This window comes from Phyllostomus hastatus, unplaced genomic scaffold, assembly GCF_019186645.2.
Source record: "Phyllostomus hastatus isolate PE091 unplaced genomic scaffold, TTU_PhHast_1.1 phas_contig_147, whole genome shotgun sequence".
Taxonomy (NCBI): domain Eukaryota; kingdom Metazoa; phylum Chordata; class Mammalia; order Chiroptera; family Phyllostomidae; genus Phyllostomus; species Phyllostomus hastatus.
In genome coordinates, this window is record NW_025333603.1 from 10,233,791 (window position 1) to 10,254,164 (window position 20,374).

A 20,374-nucleotide genomic window follows, 5' to 3' on the forward strand; every position below is an offset into this window, starting at 1 on the left:
TTTGCCACAACCTAGTGTGACATGGGGAAATTTATTTAACCTTTCTTAGATCCCAGTTTCTTATTTGTAAAGTAAAAATATACATTATATAACCAAAAATAATATCTACATTACACAGTTAATATTATTAGCTATTAGAAGCATCTCCCAAAGAACATACTCCTAAAAATGTGCTCTGTGCTAGTAGATTCAAGACCTACTGTCAGAGTACTGAGATAGGTCAGGGAGGAGTCCGACAAACTCATACAGGCTAGCCCTAAAGCAAAATCCAAAATAATCGGTGGCTAAATTACATATTACATACCAATAAAGGTACAGAACTACCTTACTGGCTCAAGAGCAAATGAAATATATACAAGGAAAAAGCAATGTCAAAGAATTAACCATAGAGCAAGTAGAGTTATAATATATGAAAATCCAATTCACTATGTGAATAGTCTCAAACACAAAGACTCCCAAAATTAGCATAAAAAATGTATTTGAGTATATTAAAAAGTTTATGAGAACCAATAACTATTCACCTACTCTCTTCTTATAAACTAACTTAGTTGGGAATAAACTAGTTACTTCCAACTGACTAATTAGAAAATATAATTTTAAAAGATCCTATTCAAGTTAATTATACATAAATTTTTTAAAGATCCTATTCTACACAGCAATAAAAAACTTAAATTTAGGAATAAACTGAAAACTAATGTATAAGAACTATATGAAGTACTAGAAACACTTAAAAGCCAGTATCAAAAAAGAACAAGCTCAGGCTGGTGTGGCTCAGTTAGTTGGAGGGTCATCCCGTAAACCAAAGGGTCACAGGTCATGGGTTCAATCCCTGATCAGGGCAGATACACAAGGTAATAGATACATGTTTCTCTCCTCTCTCTCTCCCTTACTTTCCCTCTCTCTAGAATCAATAGACATGTCCTCAGGTAAGGGAGGGAGGGAGAAAGAGAGAGGGAGAGAGAGGGAGAGAGAGAGGGAGGGAGGGAGAGGGAGGGAGGGAGAGGGAGAGAGGGAGAGAGAGAGAGAGAGAGAGAAAGAAAGAAAGAAAGAAAGAAAGAAAGAAAAGCATTATATGTTTCTGAAGAGAAAGATTCAAAACTGTGGATAAATTTTCCACTGGACTCTACAGGACACCTACTACATTAGGCCACACTACCAAGACATGGAGTCAAAGCAGCTCTACCTAATACATAGAAACAAACACACAGAGGCTGCCAAAATGAACAGACAAGGAAACATGGCCCAAACAAAACAACAGGTCAAAATTCCAGAAAAAAGAACTGAACAAAATGGAGATAAGGAACCTATCAGATGCAGTTCAAAACACTAGTTATAAGGACGTTCAAGGAACTTCATGAGGACCTCAACAGCATAAAAAAGATCCAAAATGAAGGATATGCTAATTGAAATAAAGAACAATTTACAGGGAAAAAAACAGTAGAGTGGATGAAGCCGAGAATCAATCAATAATTTGGAACATAAGGAAATAAAAAAACAACCAACCAGAACAGCAAGAAGAAAAAAGAATCTACCAAAATAAGGATAGTATAAGCAGCCTCTGGGACAACTTCAAGAGGCCCAACATTTACATCATAGGGATGCCAGAGGGAGAAGAGAAAGAGCAAGAAATTGGAAATCTATTTGAAAAAATAATGAAAGAAAACTTCCTTAATTTGGTGAAGGAAATAAACACGCAAGTCCCAAACAAGATGGATGCAAAGAAGCCCACTCCAAGAAACGTCATTATTAAAATGCCAAAAGTTAAAGATAAAGAGAATCTTAAGAGCAGCAAGAGAAAAGCAGTTAGTTACCTACAGGGGAGTTCCCATAAGACTGTCAGCTGATTTCACAAAAGAAACTTGGCAGGCTCGAAGGGATTGGCAAGAAATATTCAAAGTCATGGAAAGTAGGGACCTACAGCCAAGACTGCTCTACCCAGCAAAGATATCATTTAGACTTGAAGGGCAGATAAAGAGCTTCCCAGACAAGAAAAAACTAAAGGAGTTCATCATTACCAGACCATTATTATATGAAAAGTGAAAGGGACTTATTTAAGAAAAAGAAGGTCAATACTATGAACAATAAAATGGCAATGCATACATATCTATCAAAAATTGAATCTAAAAAAGAAACTAAGCAAACAAGAGTAACAGACTGAATCATAGATACCGAGATCATTTTGATGGTTGTCAGATGACAGGAGAGTGAGAGGGAATGGGTGAAGTGAGAGGATTAAGCATAAATAGGTAGTTACACAAAAGCCATGGGTATGTAAAGTACGGCATAGGAAATGGAATAGCCAAAGAACTTATACACATGACCCAGGGACATGAACAAAGGTGTGGGGATTGCCTGAGGGAGTGGGAGTTGCTGGTGGAGCAGTGCAAAGGGGGAAAAATCAGGACAACTTTAATAGTATAATCAATAAAACATAATTTTTTTAAAAAGGCAGATGCTCAACCTGGGTAGTAATAAAAATGCAAATTAAAGCAATATGATTCCATTTCCCACCCATCGGATTGGTTAAAATAAAAGAGACTGTTACATCTAGCTATGGCAAGGATAGGGGTTGGGGTGGGGTAGGGTTGGGGGAAAACCAGCCTTCTCACACTTTGAGGGAGTGTAATTTGGTTCAGCCTTTTTAAAGAGTCATTTAGCAGTGTCTATCAAAATTAAAGTTTGCACACCCTTTGGCTCAGTAATTCCATTTCTAAGAGTTGTATTTACTGAAATAATTGCACATGTACACAGATATATGTACATCAATGTTCACATCAGCATCATTTGTAAATAAGATATCAAACGGTCCACCAATATATGAATGGCTAAATAGATGACTGTATATGTCAGGAATGAAGTAGAGTGATCTATATGTTCTGACATAGAAGGCTATCCAAGATATACTGTCAAGCAAAAAAAAAAAACCAAAAGACAAGCAAGTCACAAAACAATAGGAAACGTGTGTGCACACATGTAGTATGTCTGTGTATAAATGCATCAAAAATGGATCAGAAATGTACACACACACAAAAACTGATGTGATTATGACTATGGAGAACTTTCACTTTTGACCTCATGTACTTTCAAACTGAATCTTTTATCACACACATATGAACTTCTTAAAGCTTTAATTTTTTTTCAGAAAGCATTTATATTATCCACACATCTCTAAGCGGCAAATACCACAAAGAATAATGATTTAAATGTTTTATTAATATCAAATCCTAAGAGAACAGCAAAATGAAATTCAAAGTAACTTAACATTAAGGATACAAATCCCTATATAAAAAGCATCATCTAACTTCAAGAAGAAAGGGAAACAGTACTTGCACAATCAAAAACTTATTTAAAACTAAATACAGAGAATAGCAGCAAAATATCAATTCAGATGTCTGGATAAAAATTTCCTGGAATGTGATCTATTCCTGAAACAAAGGAGAAACAAAAGTACAATACAGCAACACAAAAACACACTGCATGGGCATGAAGTCAAGAATTATAGCAGACAAAAAACAGTCCAGTTTTACAGCCTAGACACAGATGGGAATTTAGAGACACACTAAGTTGGGAGGATCCAAAAGGCACCACAGCAAAGGTTTAAAAGGAAACATATTTCAATGAAGCCCTGCTCTAGACGCTAGAATTAAAAAGTAAAAGTAAGATATTCTGGAAGTGATATCTCTGTGGCAAAGACAATATCTCTACACTACTTCTAATGTCCAGAATAACCCCTTGGAGCACTTTCAGAACTTTCTTGTGCTTAAGCAACCTCTCTCAATTGATATTTTAGAGAAAATGAATCTTGCTTGGCCAACAAAGAATTATCCTCATATTTAGTTCATCAATCTGTACTAATGGAAGTGTGAGCAAGACCATTATTTGGTACTACATATTTAAATGGTGGTATAAAATTTACATTCATGAATGCATTTTTTTTCAATCTATAAAAAGATACATTTTTGATGGCATAGCCATCAAGTCCTAGCCCAGCCTAGGGTTTAATGTTGACCTTAGATAACTGTACCCATTCATGTAATATGGAGCAGAATACTATAAGAAACTCTTGGTTCTTGATCAGAGCCTCACATTTTTCAGATAAGGGAAATGTCCTGAAAAGTCCCAAGTTTATAAGAAAATGCTATGGGGGCAAAAATGTTCCTGCTATAACTACACAACAGGAAGAATGCTGGAAACCACTCTGCAAAATAGGCAACTTCTTCTGCCCCAGTAATCTAACTTAACTTGGACCGATTATGCTCTAGAATCAGTCAAGGAAGTAATAAGAATGTTACTCACACTCTTCCTTTCAGTCCACCATTACCCCCTCTCTCTTCTACTCTCAACTCACAGATACTTAAAGTTACACCTCTTCTGTAGTTTTTTTATTCACTTATCAACCTTTTAATCTCTACACCATAGGCAACAGAATGTGGACCCTGAGAATCAAGATAACTACTAAGAAGGGCCGCAGTGGCCGAGCTCAAAAAAAAAAACAAAAAACAGAACCTAGCAGCCATTTTTTACACAGGGGGCTCTCACACAAACCTCACTTCAGGGAGAACCCTGCACTAAGCTGCTTGCCTCCCCTACTGAACTACTTCCAGCACTGTGTCTCTGCCATCTGACCACCCTCACCAACCAATCAGAGCAGCCCCATTCTCACCAATCGGAAGAGTGCCTTTTGGACCAAAATGCAAAGATTGGAGTCCTCATTTGCATGAGGACAGACCAATCAGGGACTAGGGGCAGGGACTTCTGTCTATACAAGTCAAGTCCCCTGTGGCTTGGAAAGCTACTTTCCCTTTCCACTGAAGACTCAGGACAGTGTTTTCCCCAGCTGGACCAGCAAAGATGTCTGTCAGAGCACATCAGAGCAGACCAGAGCTGTCTAGTTGGAGAGGAGCCCAGTCCCATGGTGGCTTCACAACAGTATTGCTCCTCAGCTGTGCTGCTGCATAATTAAGCTGTAACACTATTTAGCTGTTCCATAACCATGCTGTTCTCACAGCCCTGCTGTATCATAATTGAGCTGTTTGCATTGAATAAACTTTCTTTCTTCACCACACCCCAAACTGGGGACTCCTGTTGGCACTGAATTGGCACAGGACAACAGCACACCATGTCCTAATGCATGAGATAGAAGATCTCATTAAAATTAAAAACTTCAGGGCTTCCAAGGATACTACCAAGAAAATTAACACACAATCCACAAAATGGGAGAAATTATTTGTCAGTCATATATCTGAATAAGAGACTTCTATCTAAAATATATAAACAACTTTACAACTCAACAATAAAAATAGGAATAGCTCAAGTGAAAATGGGCAAAGACAATTTTTAAAATGTAGTATTATGGGGGTGGGGGGCATTGGTAAGGACAAAAGATCCAAAAAGACATTTCTCCAAAGAACACACACAAACTATGAGTAATACAGGAAAGTTACTCAACATCACTAGTCATCAGGGAAATGCAAATCAAAACCATAATAAAATTCCACTTCACACCCACTAGGATGACTAAAAAAAAGAAAACAGGTAAGTGTTGACTGGGACTCTCATACCCTGCAGGTGGGAATGTATGTAAGATGGCATGGCCACTTTGGAAGCCAGGCAGTTCCTTGAAAGGTTAAACATAAAATATTTGCACATTATGTAATATTCAAAATACATAAAGAACTCCTATAACTCAACAACAAAAAGACAAACAAAATTGTTAAATGGGTCAAGGGCTTGAACAGACATTTCTCCGAAGAAAATAATACAAAAAGCCAAAAATAAATAAAAGATGCTCACATCATTAGAAAATGCAAGTCAAAGCCACAATAAGATACCATTTTACACCTACTATGATGGTTAAAATTAAGCAAATGGTGTTAAGGAAATGGTGTTGGTGAGGATGTGGAGAAGCTGGAACCCTCCCTGCACATTGCTAGTAGGAATGCAGAATTGTTCAGCTGCTGTGGAAAAGTTTGTTAGCTCCTCAACAAGTTAAACAGAATTATTATATGACCCAGCAATTCCACTTCTAGCTATATACCCAAAAGAACGAAAACAGGGACTCAAACAGATGCTTGTATGTCAACATTCATTGCAACATTATGCACAAAAGCCAAAAGGTTAGCTCATGTCCAATAAGATGAGCAGATAAACAAAATCTGACATAACAAACATCTGACTTCAAAAGTCTTCATTATTTCTAATACTATGTTATATTGTATAAAAGTTGGCTCTACTCTCCCATTTCTTAAGTCTTTTTAATGGAAAAAATACATATGTACATAATTGTTCTATTTCAAAAAGCTGTTTCTTTCCTGCCTTTACACATTGTTACCATTCTGAAGTTCTATGTAAACATGAAATACAGCAAGAATTTATAAATACAATACTTTGTCGCTCTCATTCATACAACACAAAATGGCAAAGAAGGTACATATTCATAGTGATTGGAAAATTTGCTTCTTGAGTGACTATATTGGATTATACACTATCTTATTCTGACACCTAGGATACAGATCTATTTTAGGGTTAGCAAGACCACCTACCAGACTTCCATACCCTGAATTTTTCAAAAGGGGAAACTGAGATAAGCTGATTTGCCAGTAAGTGGAAAGGAAACTGGCACTTGAAACCAGGTCTCCTGACTCTCAGTGACTCATTACTCCACAGTGGGTCCCTGAAGTGATTCCTCTGTGACAGATAAGGAGATGGACTCTTTTGCCTTCAAGCTACTATGGTCTTTGAATACAGAATCCATTGGTAGAAATTAAAAAGGAGACTCAGAGTTGATGGACTTTATTGTATCCTAGAATGGAGATGAGATCAGGAACTTTATCCACATACAAGAGCAGGCATATTTGACTCACCACTCAGCCAGATTCCAACCATCCTAGCTTCGTTTGCTTCATTCTTGCCATTCTCCACTTCTGACACCATTCCACTTTCCACTTGTCTCACCCAATAATCACTAATTAAGTAGCAAATAAAATTTTCCATTCTTTAAAAACCTAAATTAACCATTAAGTCAATTCCCAATTACATAATCAAAACACCATCCGGGTTGTCTTTCTACTCCCATAGACACCAAGAAAACAAAAATTCATGTTATCTACCTAAACCTAAATCATAAAAGTCCTACAGATCAAATTAAACATAATACTTCCCAACTGCAAATATCAATGACTACTACATTATGGAAATTCCAAACAGAAAGTGGTTGAGGAAGCAGTCTTTTCTGTGCCCCAAGTTAGGGCTTGTTGATATAGAATACAGGATAATGATAAATTATAAAAGAACCAACTTATGGGTCTTCTGGAGAAGACTGATGGAACCCAGGCATGGAACATACTGTCTCATGGAGCCACTCTCTCAAAGTGAAAGTTTCTGAGAATGATAGGTAACAAATGGTGCTTTTTCCTCACTTTCCAGATGAGGACCTTTGTTCACCATGCAGTCTAACACCGTTGGCAAACAATAAATTCGAGAGCATGTCAAGTTACACAAGTTCTCTATTAAGTCCTAAATGCTCTTATCACATTGTTTCTGATTTGTCAGGTTAAAGCAACTGAATTGTTAGAGCAAATACATTTTCATATGGCAACTGGGCTAAACATATTAGCTTTAAGGTTAACAGAGTCAGGGTAATCACACCAACATGACACAAAGAATAAAACAGTTCTCACCATCTCCACCCTTTCTCTCTAACCTGATCTAAAGGTCCCATTACTAGAGCAATGTCTCTGAAATGCTCTTAATTTCAATTCAGAAGGATAATCATTAAAATACAGGCAGTTGCTCAAGGTGAGTCAGTGAGTGAGTGGTGAGTAAGTGTGAACACTGTACATTTAGGCCACACTAAATTTGCAAAACATGAGATTAAATCAAGCACAAGAGAAAATGACATATCAAGAGATGAGGTGAACATGAAATGTTGGGAGGCCACTGATGGCATAACATAGAATACTTACTCGTTTTTTTTTTTAATCTTCATCAGAGGATATATTTACTGATTTTACAGAAAGAGGAAGGGGGAGAGAAGGAGAAAGAGAGAAACATTGAATGGTTACCTCCTGTACGCACCTCGACCAGGGATCAAAACCACAGCCTGTGTATGTGCCCTGACAGAGGATCGAACCCACAATGGTTTAGTGCGTGAGATTACACTCCAACCAACATAGCCACCCGGCCAGGACCACAGCATACTGTTTTACAGCAAACTTTTTCTTACATAAGTATAAAGGATATACTTTAAAGTAACAATAAAAAGTATAGTGAATACGTAAGTCTAGTAGTTTATTTTCATTGCCAAGTATTATGTACTGTATGTAACTGTGCTGTATTTTCATACAACTGGCAGCACAGGTTTGTTTAGACCAGCATCACCACAAACATGACGGCTACACCATCAGGCAATAGAAATTTTTCAGCTCCATTGTAATATTAGGGGACCACCATCATATATGTATGTCTGCTGTTGTTGACAGAAACATCATTATGTGGCATATGACTGTATATACCAGGAATATATATTTGGTCATCTACATGACCAAATATGTATTTTTCTTATAAATCACAGTAAGACAATCAAATAATCATAAAAATAAAGGCACATACAGATAAGTGTTATAAAGAACAACAAATCTAAAAACTGGTAACTATTATAAAGGACAACAGAATTACAAGCCAACAGATCTGATGAGGTACTCTGAGAATATACAGTACAGAAATCTGACCTTGTCTAAACCTGGGAGGGCAGGTTTCAGAGGAAACATTTAAGCTCATGGTTCCCAAATTATAAGCCAAAGTGCCTGGAGTACAGCAGCTAATTCACCAGAGTATCCTGGGTTTAAATTTCTAAAGAAAATAGCAATATTTGATGTCTGTTATATATCATGTGAACTAGCAGCTCAGGGTAGTTCAGTTCCAACTCTAGATCATGGCACTTTCTTTTTGAAGACATATCTTTGTGATGCTGATGTTTTGGTAGGTGCTTGTTGTGATAATAAGTACCACATGAAAAGTAATATGGAAAAGGAAATGAGGATGGAAGTGTATAATCTGATTCCAAGATATTAGAAACTACAGTGCCCAAAAGGCATTTACATCCCATTAGTTAAGTAACTGTGGAAAGGCAATTGCTACTTCTTTTAAATTATAGGTATTATTTCTTCAAACAGCTACAAAAATTGTAAGAGAATACTTATTAAGTATTGTTTTGACCTAATTATTTAATTAATAGAACTATTAGATATTTCTTTTCAACTAGAGTGGTTGTAAAAAAAATTACTGAGATGCTAAGGAAATCTCTGGTATTTGGGAATCTCTGTATTAAGCTAAGATCTGAAGGATGAATAGGCATTTCAAACACCATGTAGTAGCAGGAGCAAAAGACAGTAAAGACAGGGTCCCCATCCTTGAAGGTGTTACATTTAGCTAAGGAGGCAAAGATAAAAGATAAAACGTTTTAAAACTTGAATACTTGCAAAAATCTTTCATATCTTTTCTTATTAAGAGTCTACTAAGTGTGTGTCTATTCCCACTCTAAACCGAGAGCCCCTAAAAGCCTATATTCCAGCACACAAATACAGCACAGTTTGCACTCAGGAAGTATTTCTGGGTCAACTGCACTTTTATAGGTTTATTCTCCTTAGGCTTTTCTCAGAAATGAAAGCTCCAATTACCCTATGCAAGGGTAACCCTGCTTTAAGTATTCTCTACTCCCTCACATCTCCCAAGTGCTGCTTTTCCACTGACCTTCAAAATTGAGGCCATGCATATTAACTGCCCTGGGAAGGCTTCCCTGACCCACTAGACTGAAATCTGTATGTTCCTTATCTAAAAAGTATATATTGTATATTTCTATCACAGGACTTCCCATTTTATCCTGCAGTAGTCATTGATTAAATTCATTGTCTCCCCACTCACTGTAAACTTGTGATAGCAGGGTCTGTGCCCTATTTATCTCAGCAACTACCACGGTGTCTAGCTCTCAAAAATGTTTTCTGAATAAATAACAAGTACAGAGAATTAAAAAAAAAAAAAAAGACTACTTATGCCATTTCACCTTAATGGGCTTTTTGGAAAAAAACAAGGAAGTTTACTCAAAAACTTCAGAAAGAAAATTTACAAATATGCAAAAATGAAATGATTGATAATCATCCAGTGCTGGCAAAGAATCAATACTTTATATAAATATAACAATTATAGTGTTTTTGAAAAGTAATCTGACAGTGGAAGAGCGTACAAGGGGGATAAATGGTAATGGGAAAAATATAATAAATATAAATTTAAAAAAAAGAAAAGTAATCTGACAATTAATTATCTATTAAAATTTGAAATGCACCTATCCTCTGACTCAACAATCCTATGTAGGGATTCAGAATGAATCACTTCAAGATGTACCTCTGTGGTATGTGGTCTATTTTGAGTTAAAAGCAACCAAGACCTACTTTTAGGAACCTTACTGACAAAAATAATATGCAGTATTATGTTTACAAGGAAGTTTACTGCCCTGGCTAGTGTGGCTCTGTGGATTGAGTGCTGGCCCATTTGATTCCCAGTCAGGGCGCATGCCTGGGTTGCCATCCAGGTCCCCAGTAGGGGTGTGTGAAAGACAACCACACTCGGATGTTTCTCTCCCTCTTTCTCCCTCCCTTTCCCTCTCTCTAAACTTAAATACATAATTTTTTTTAAAAGGAAGTTTACTTAAGCACTGTTTGCAGGAGCAAAATAATTCCTGGAAACTATCATGAATGTTTATCAATAGGGGAATGGAACAACCATGCTATGTAATATCCATTTTATAGAATATTCTGCAGCTGCTAATAAGAATGAATTAAATCTACATGTAAAGACCTTAAAAAATCCACGATACATTCCATAGAAAACAGAATATTCCCAACTGGACATAAAAACAAACATATGCATTTTTATTTATAAGAATATTAAGAAAGAGACAAGGAAGCAGTTAACACCAGAAAGTTAATACCAGTGACCTCAGATTAGAGGACGTAACTTTTCCCAAATAGTATGTAACTTTTGTAACCTAAAATAGGCCAAAAATAAAAGAAAGTTTTAAAAACGATAGTAATATCAAAATATAGTCTTTCCTCCATGTTCTTAACAAAAGAAATCCTATTTTACAACCACTTTTAATGAAATGGTAGTGCTTCAGAAGAGTCAAGAATTCTGTGAACTCTCTTTTACAATGATTTAAATTGTCTTTTTAAAAAACCCAACAACCTATCTCTTACTCTACCCTATCCCACCAAAAGGAGAGAGAAACCTATTCTTAAAGTAGTTTAATGTCCAGTGGATCTTCCTATCTAGTTTCATCTATGAATGGTAATCTGCTTCAGGGATTTGTAATCAGGAACTGAAAATTTTAGAATGCTCAGATTTTCACAACCATACCATTTATTCACTGAGAGTAAACAGAAATGTTACATGAGAAACTTCAGCAAGACAGAGGTAGGTCTCCTTCAAATCCCTCTATCTTGAAATTGGGAGAACTAACTGCTACTTGGGCGCCCCCTGGGGATCAAATTTTAAATTTATTTACATCTTAAAAAATTTTTTTTAATGCTCACTATAAGACAAGCTTATTGATTTGCAAGAGAGGGGAGGGGAGGGAGAGAGAGCGAGAGAAACATTGATGTGAGAGAGAAACATCGACGGGTTGCTTCTCATATATGCCCTGACCAGGGATGGAATCTGCAACCTAGGTATGTGTCATTATTGGGGATTGAACCCGCAGCCTGAGAACTTTCAGTTTACAGGACAAAGCTCCAACCAACAGAGCCACACCAGCCAGGGTAAATATATTTTTATGTCTTTAGGACAAACTAGTATCCTCTAAAACTATTTAAAGAATACTTATTAAGCACCTACTATGTGCCAGGCACAATGTTTAACACTAAAGACACAACGATAAGTAAAATCAAGTTTCTGATTTTTACATGCTTAAAGTCAGTATCAACCAAACCTTTCTAAGGACAGCAGGTAAGATGGCCAAAGTATGAGTTACCCACAAAACTTGGAAGTTATAACACAAAAGATAAGAATGCGTTTTCGGTTCTACAGAAACCAATTTGGCATGGCTTTAGCATAATTTGTTTATGTAAGCAAAATATTCACCATTTTTAAAAGAAAGATTTAAACATCCCTTCCAGCTAACACATGCAAAATTGTAGTTTTTATTTTCAGATACAAGTTTGGGATATGGCACAATTTTTCTTGGGTGAAAACAATATAAAGTTTAATTTTAATAATCCATATACAAGGCAGTATTCCCATCATGATTTTTTAGTAACAAGTTTTCCCACAACAACTCTACTCTGAACACTAACTCTAAGAAGACTGCACTGATCTTAAAAATGGCTAATTTTCAAAAACAAATTGGGTATGAGAGGACACAGAAAATAGAAACAATTAGTTAGAAAATAAAACAAAACTGAAAAAGACCAGTACAAATAAGTGGGCAAAGTCAAAACTAAGATCCCTCAAACCTTTCTTTCTTAGTTTAGAACACTTTTAGATTTGCCTTTTCTTCCTCAAGATCTGGGAGAGCAAGCAACAGAGGTAGCCTTCCCCTCCAGAAAGAAAAATAAGTACTATCTTCCCTCCACCTACACCCTCATCCCTAAAAGCAATGCCCCAGGACATCCAACAGCCAGATAGTGGCAGGTTCTATAGCCAGGTTCCTAAAATGCACCTAGGCAGGCAGACTGATCTGTAAATCAGTGTACTTTCCACAGAGAAACAATTCTATTTCAACCACATTTCAGGGTTCCTGTGAGCTAGATTAGCATTGGCATGATAGTTTGGAAATTTAGCCTTGTTTATATAGCTTTTTCCCTACAGGGAAAAAAATCAGTTCCAAAAATTACAATCTTTTGGAATTCAATTAATGTTTGCCTGATAGTAAAATACTGAAAGTACAAGGGACTTATAAAGAAAAACAAACTCTCTGATTTAACTGACCATAGACATTCCATTGTTTAATAGTCAACTGGATGATAGCAATTACTAAATTATAAACTATTTGGAATTTGCAAATATCAACTTAATGTTTAAGGCAATTGGAATCAACAGTAACTATTTTCATGACACATGACAGCTTAAAACAGTTTAAGCTTATATAACTGCTGAAATCTTAAGGAGTAAGATGATAAATTATAAGTGGGTGGCGGGATCAAGCAAAAAGGAAAAAGGACTCATGGACATGGACAACAGTGTGGTGACTGTGGGGCAAGAGAGGTGTATGGGGGACTAAATAGTAATGGAAAAATACAATAAAATGAATTAAAAAATGTAAAGTATATATAGAATTTTGGAAAAAACTTAAAAAACATACCTCATTATGGAAATCTTATAATAGATAATTAACAGGTATAAAATATTATCAGCCCTTACTGACCCGAGATCAGAATAAATACTAGTTTCAGAATATGTAGATTATTTTTAATCCAGTGCAGTAACACAGGTATTATTAGTTTGGTTGTGGACGTTTAAAGCCACTTTATGAAGAAAAAAAAGCCACTTCACAATTCAGAAACAAAATATTTAAGTTCATTCAAATATAACGGTCATAAACTAATTTTTAAAAAGTAACACTACTACAAAGTAAAAATAACCAATCTCAGAAATTAAGAACAGGATGTCTAAAACTGAGAAAAATATTTGCATATATGTGTTCCAGAGATTTTACTTTATTTAATATTCACAAATACCATACAAGATAGGTATTATTTTACCCTTTTTACAGAGAAACTCAAGCTAAAAGTAACAACTTCCCTGGAACTAAAGAAAAAGTAAATGGCAGTTAGGGTTTGACTTCCTATTCATTTGACTCTAAAGTCTTTGCTCTTTCCTCTACCATGCTATTTACACGAATCATTTCACACATAAAACAGAAACTCGAAATCATCCCATTGTCACTTGGCTTCTAAAAAAAGAACCAATAAAATTGAGGAAAAATATTTACATATTTTTTTGGTTGAATTAGTTTCACTTTTATTCCAAAAAATGGTCGATAAAGATAAATACAGCTGTAGAACACATAATGAAGTAGATGTTACCATCCGACTTCTTCTGCATGCTCTTAAATGTAGGACAGGAGTGAACCATGTGAACACAGAAGAAGAAAAGTAGAACCCCAAAGCTAAAATAAGCCATATCATGCAACAGAGGGAATTATTTTAAAAGTTCGGGGTCAAAACTTTCATTGGTCACCGAGTTTCACAGGGACTCTCCCGGTGTTTTAAGCACCCATGTCACCTCTTCTGTTTCTACACATTTTGTTTTCCTTCTCTCCGAAATATTCCCCAGACTGTCCAATAAGCATTTCTCTTCAGTGTTATTGCAAGTAACCACGTATCTGTTCTAGAATTTTTAACAGAATTAAAGTGGTAACCTTACCAAAAGTATCACAGTATCAGAGTTGGGAGGTATTTTACACTGACTCTAAACTAAACTGGGTGTACGGCCTGCTATGTTCTGGAGGTGGCAACTGAGACTCAGAGAGAGGAAGTAAACGAACAAAGCGTGAGTTGGCTGGGCAGGGCCTGAGGTTGGAGCGTGATCTCAGCACTGAGCTCCAGTGCTTTTCCAACCACAAGAACTGCGTCAGGATTGGCACTGACCATTGAAGAGGCCATAGGCGCTACTGGCAGATCACAGAACACCTAAAGTAACAGTTTGTCCGCTGGGACTTTTTTCTAGGGTTAAGGCTGGTTAGTTGAAGGTTCGTAGTTTAGAGAGCCCACAGGAAACGACAGAGTTGAAAAATCTGTCTCGCCCTGGCCGGGTGGCTCAGTTGGTTGGAGCGTGGTCCTCTACATCAAAAGGTTGAGGGTTCCATTCCAGGTCAGGGCACTTGCCTAGGTAGCCCGTTCCCCAGGTTGGGGCGAGTATGGGAGGCAACCAATAGAAGTTTCTCTCTCCTTCCCCTCGCCCCCGCACTCACTCCCCCTTCTGCTCTTTCTAAAAGCAATAAACACATCCTCGAGAGCGGATTAAAAAAAGAACAGAAAGAAAAATAGGCGTGCCCTTCAGACAAGCAGTTGTAAACCGACACTGCCTCAAACCAAAGTCGGCGCTCCTGCTGCCAGTGATTATTCCACACCCAGCGACACGTTGAACTTTGCCACAATGAACTCTGCGCGCTGGGGAGTCCCCGGATGCTGAACCTCCCGTAGTTCCACTCCGTGCCTACTCTCAAGACGAACTTTGTCCCAAAATGCAAAGAAAGAAGGGCGCAGGAACAAAGCGAGTCCAAGCACTCTCCCTCCACTCCCGGGCCCCCCCCAGAGGCGGACTGATGTGGACTACTAGTCCCGCCATGCCGTGCGCCTGGGGACCCCCGACCACCGCCACGCGGGTGGCGCGACGGTCGCCGGGACTCGTAGTCCGCGGCTCCGTGACTCTGGGGGGCGCGGACGGCGGGCGCGACGGGACAAGGCGGCCCAGCGTCCCGTCAAGTCCAGGAGACCGCCAGCTGCCCTGGCCTCACCTCGACGATGCGAGTGCACTGGGTTCCTTTGCCGGCGCCGGGACCGCCGAGGACGAACACAACCAGCGGTTTCATGAGGCGGTGAGGGCCAAGGAAAAGCGGCCGGCGGGTCAGCAGCGGGAAACTAAGGCCCAGGACGTGCAGTAGCCTGCGGCCGCAGCGGCTCAGCATACACAGCGTCTCGGCCGGACGCTGAAGGAGCTGACAGCAGCCGGCCGGCGGAGGCGCGGGGCGGGGCGGCGGGAAGAGGGCGGGCCGAGCCGGCGCCCGCAGCAGCCCTGCCGCCTGGGCTGCCGGGGCGTCCTCGCGGGGGCCGGAAGAGGAGGGTCTTCAACTGCTCCCGGGCGGTGGCGCCTGGGCCCGGCAGACAGGGCCGCGCCCCCTCCCCTCCCTTCGCCTCTGCCCGCTCGTTCATTGGTTCAAACAGTCGGTTCTTTATCCTAGGCGTCCTGGGGTCGGTCTGTGCTGGATTCTGTGACTCGACACACGCGAGAGCAGAGCCTATTGTCTCTATTCACTCACGAGGAGTTTAAATTCCAGTGGGGAGGCAGCCGACCTGAACAAGCCAACACACGCATAAGTAAATAAATGCAAATAGCAACAAACAACAAATAAAATAGCAATATGAGCTTTGAAGGGGAAAAAACGGAAGAATAACAGGGATGAATAATTTGGGAAAGGCAGTCAGAAAAGACTTCTGAAGAGGTGACATTTAGGCAAAGACATAAGGATAGGAAAGAGCAAAACCAAGCAAATACTAGAATACAGTGTCCCACGAAAACAGAAAAGCGTGTGCAAAAACCCTGAAACGGCTTGTGTTAGAGAAGATAAGACCTGAGCTATATGAATGACGGGAATAACAAGGTGCGAGAGTTAGACTGGTGGCAGGTCATTCAGGCGCTTTAGTTGAGGAAAGGAATTAGGGTTTATACTCTAACTGCACTGGGAAGCTCTTTAACTCTAACTCCGTTTCTCTGCCCCCTGCATGAAGGAGAACAATCTTAAAGGAGAAAAGGAGTCTAAGGAATGAGTCTTGGTGATCACAGACCTTTAATGAAAATTGGAGGGAGGAGGAGGAGCCTAAAAAGGAAGAGCCAGAAAAGTAGGAGAAAAAACATATGAATGTGGTGTTTCAGCAAAAAGTATTTCGAGTGGGATTTTGGTGATGCAGCAGTGAACACTGTGTTAAAAGCAGATAAGGGCCCTGGCTGGGGTAGCTCAGTGGACTGAGCTCAGGCTGTGAACCAAAGTGTCACAGGTTGGATTCCCAGTCAGGGCACATGCCTGGGTTGCAGGCCATGACCCCCAGCAACCGCACATTGATATTTCTATCTCTTTCTCCCTGCCTTCCCTCTCTAAAAATAAATAAATAAATAAATAAATAAAGCAGATAAGGATAAATCAATTGACTTTGGCAACAGGAAGACTTTAGACTTATGAATTCTACAGTTCTGCCCAAAGCAGATCACACGTTATATTTAATTTGAAGCTACATTGAAAGAGGAATGGATAGGAGATGAGGAGCTGAAGACAATTGAGAGAATAAGGGGTCAATGCTTAGTTTACTTAGGATGACACTAGAAATGATGTCTAATATGGTAGCCACCAGCCATTTATGGCTATTTAAATTAATTACATTAAATACAATAAAAAATTCAGTTCCTCAGTCATACTAACAAAATTTCAAGTGCTCAATAATCACGTGTCTAGAAGCAATTTTACTGGACAGTGCACATACAGAACATTTCCATCATCACAAAGTGTTCTATGAGGCAAATGCTGTATTAGAACTTATATTTAAGCTACTAAGATCGATGTGAAAGAAAGGAAGAGGGGCAACCCCTTGAAAAGAAAATCAGATGGGTTCCAAAGAGCACAAGAGCAGCCTTAGATAACTAAAAGGTTTTAGAGATAAAGAAGTTCATTTGTAATAGGAGTTACAAGAAGAGTACAATTACTGGAAAGTTTGAAGGTAAGGAAGCATTCAGCCGAGGGCAAAAGGAAGGGATTAGGGTGTTTGAGAAAAGGGAAGGTATAGACATCTTTGAGGGTGGAAAACTGGCTTTCTAAAGAAAACTAATCTGTAGGACTTCTGAGCAATATTAGGAACTCATTTGGTGTTTGAGTTTGTCAACCTTAAAACAAAATCAACTAGGTATTCTGTCACCAAAAAGTATTTATTCAGGAAGAGAGAAGTATTGTAATCCAGTATGTACAAACATCATGAGCAATATACATGAACTACCATACGCCTGTTCAGAACTCAACTTCAACATCATCCCCCAAGAGCTCCTCCCTGACCTTCAGGTTAACATTTGACCATGGTAAGAGATTGCACTGCTTTAGGGCTCCTCCCATAGGTTCTACCTCCTCCAGAGGCCCTACCTATTGATTTTGTGCAGGTTAAGGTCTCTGTCATAAATTTTATGAAGATTATGGATTTAAAAGTATTTGAAGATGTTTGTTCAGGTGCAGGCAGAGAGAAGACAGGTGGTTGAGTTTATCCAGGGTAGGAGTTTTGCCAAACAAGTACAACAGAGGGAGAGTGAGCCAAGAGGATATTGGCAACAGAATGTTTATGATGATGTATGTGGGCTCAAAACCATACAGAAAGCAATTTTTGGCATGTGTCATGAGCCTGGAAAGGGGTCAAAGAATTAGAAGTGTTGCTGTCAAAGAATGGTTACAGTACCATACTTAAGCAAGTGAGCTGGCATTACAGATGCTGGTGGTCTGAATGGGATATTTGGAATTGAGATTTTAGAGATAGTGAGTTTCTAGTAATGCTAAGGTCCAAGGTGAGCCCATGCTGGGTAAGACATAGGAAGTGGAAGGTTGAGGCAGAATGAATACCCTGTTGTTAGAACTGAGAAGACAGGGTGCTAAGTTTATCATCTGAGTAGAAGCTTAAGTCAGGGAATATTAGAGTGAAGAAAGAGACTATGAAAGAGGAACTAAGTTGTTGAGGGCAGAGTGAACAGAAGGCTGGGAAATGATGGCAAACAGCAGGGGAGGATGGTGACATAGCCTTCTGTCTGGCTACACCTCAGTCTTCTTTTCCCTCTACTATGTCTCTCCCCTATTTCCAGCTTCCTCCCAATCTCATTCTACATTTTCTTTCTCTTTTTTAAAATTTTCCATCTTTCCTCCCCATCTTTTCCCATTTCTAACTTCCTCTCCTCCCCAACTACTTCTCTTTTCCTCTCCTTCTGTCTACCCTCTTATTTTTCTTTGCCCCTCTTATCCCTTCCCTTTTCAGCTCCTACTTCCTTCTTTTCCAATTTATACCTTTTCCTTCCCACCACAGAAGATGGAATAGAATATCTTAGATTATCACAGCTGAAGAAATCTTATTATTAATATTTATTCATATTCCTTCATGAATTCCTTTTTTGTTGTTTATTGAGCCCTATCATAACTCCCATCTTATTGACCTAGATGTTACTATTATGCTCATTTTGTGAAGGAAAGCTGAAGCCATATGTTATCCAAGGATATTAAGCAGCAGGAGCTGGAATTCTGGGCTTCTGAATCCAAGTCTTATGTTTTTGTTGTTATTGTTATAGAACTAGGTATCATCTTGTTAAACAGCAGTGTACATCAGGGTTGAAAGGAGCTAAACTAAGTTCAGAATCTTCATGTTACAGCATGGAAACAGGGATACAGAGAAAGTAAGTAACTTGTCCAAGATCTTGCCACACTTTAGATATTAGGACTCAGGAAGGATGAATAGACAGGGTTATCCTACCAAGAGTAAGGCAAAGTCCCTATGCTACTAATAACTCAGACTAAACTTAGGAAACACCTATGAATCTTTGAACTTCAGATTTTCATCTTCAAAGTAGGAAATGGAAAGGTAAAATGAAAGCCTTGATGTAGATGATCTGTAGGGTCCTACCATGTTCATGTTCTTTGATGAAAAAAAGGACAGTTATCCAATTGCTCATACTAATCCTCTTAAGGACATGTCCCTGGTAACTAGCACAGGGATTTGAAAATTTTTTGTAAAGCCCTAGGTAATAAATATTTTGGGATTTGTGGGTCATATCATCTCTGATGCAACTACTCAACTTTGCCACTGTAGGTACAAAGACCCAGACCCAAACAATACATAAATTAATAATAAGTATGGTTGTATAAAACTTTTTATATGGACCCTAAAATTTGAATTTCATATAATTTGCATGTGTCCCAAAATATACTTTCTTTTATGTTTTTATGTATTTAAAAATGCAAAAAATCATTTTAACTTGCAGGCTATAACAAAACAGGCACTCACAGGCTATAGTTTGCTAAACCCTGACCTGGCAAAATGCCTAGTGTGAGAAGTTCGATCCAAGCTCAGAGGAAGCCTCCAAACCTTCATGTTCTGGGGAGGAGAAGTTAGGACACAGGTCAGCTGAAAACAAGAATAGCCAGTCATTTTACTAAAAGGATTAGGAGTACAATAGAAGGGCACAGCAAAGCAAATATGCCTTCTCTTTTCCTTTGTGTACATTCTTTTAAGCAACTTTTCTGTGGTTCTGCTGGCAATTAGACTTAAAAGATATTAAGGTATGGGTCTGTGGAAAAGGGGTCTAGGAAGCTTGCTTTTAATGAAGTCCCTAGGCCCTGTTCACATGTTTTTAGTTAAGGCCATAAATAAAGTCTTTCTTGCTCTGATGATAGAGTCTACCAGAACTAAGGATTCCACACAAGAATTTGGGTCCAAAACTTCATGGTATACCTACCCATAGCACTTTGTAGTGACTTTTCCCTCTGTGCCTCCCTGGAGAACTATGACCACAGTACATTGAGTACTGTCAGTCCTTACTTACAGTCAGTACTTACAGTCCTGTACCTTGTCCATCTCTTTCTGCCAACCAT

General features: G+C 38.6%; 1 protein-coding gene across 1 annotated transcript in view; it reads right to left on the reverse strand.

Moving 5' to 3' along the window:
• Nucleotides 1-15,810, reverse strand: part of CMPK1 (cytidine/uridine monophosphate kinase 1) — a 32,633-nt gene extending 16,823 nt beyond the window's left edge. The window contains exon 1 of the mRNA XM_045858280.1: nucleotides 15,509-15,810. Within this exon, the coding sequence (XP_045714236.1) occupies nucleotides 15,509-15,679 (171 nt within the window). The 5' untranslated portion in view covers nucleotides 15,680-15,810. The remainder of the gene's footprint in view (nucleotides 1-15,508) is intronic.
• Nucleotides 15,811-20,374: the final 4,564 nt, after the last annotated feature.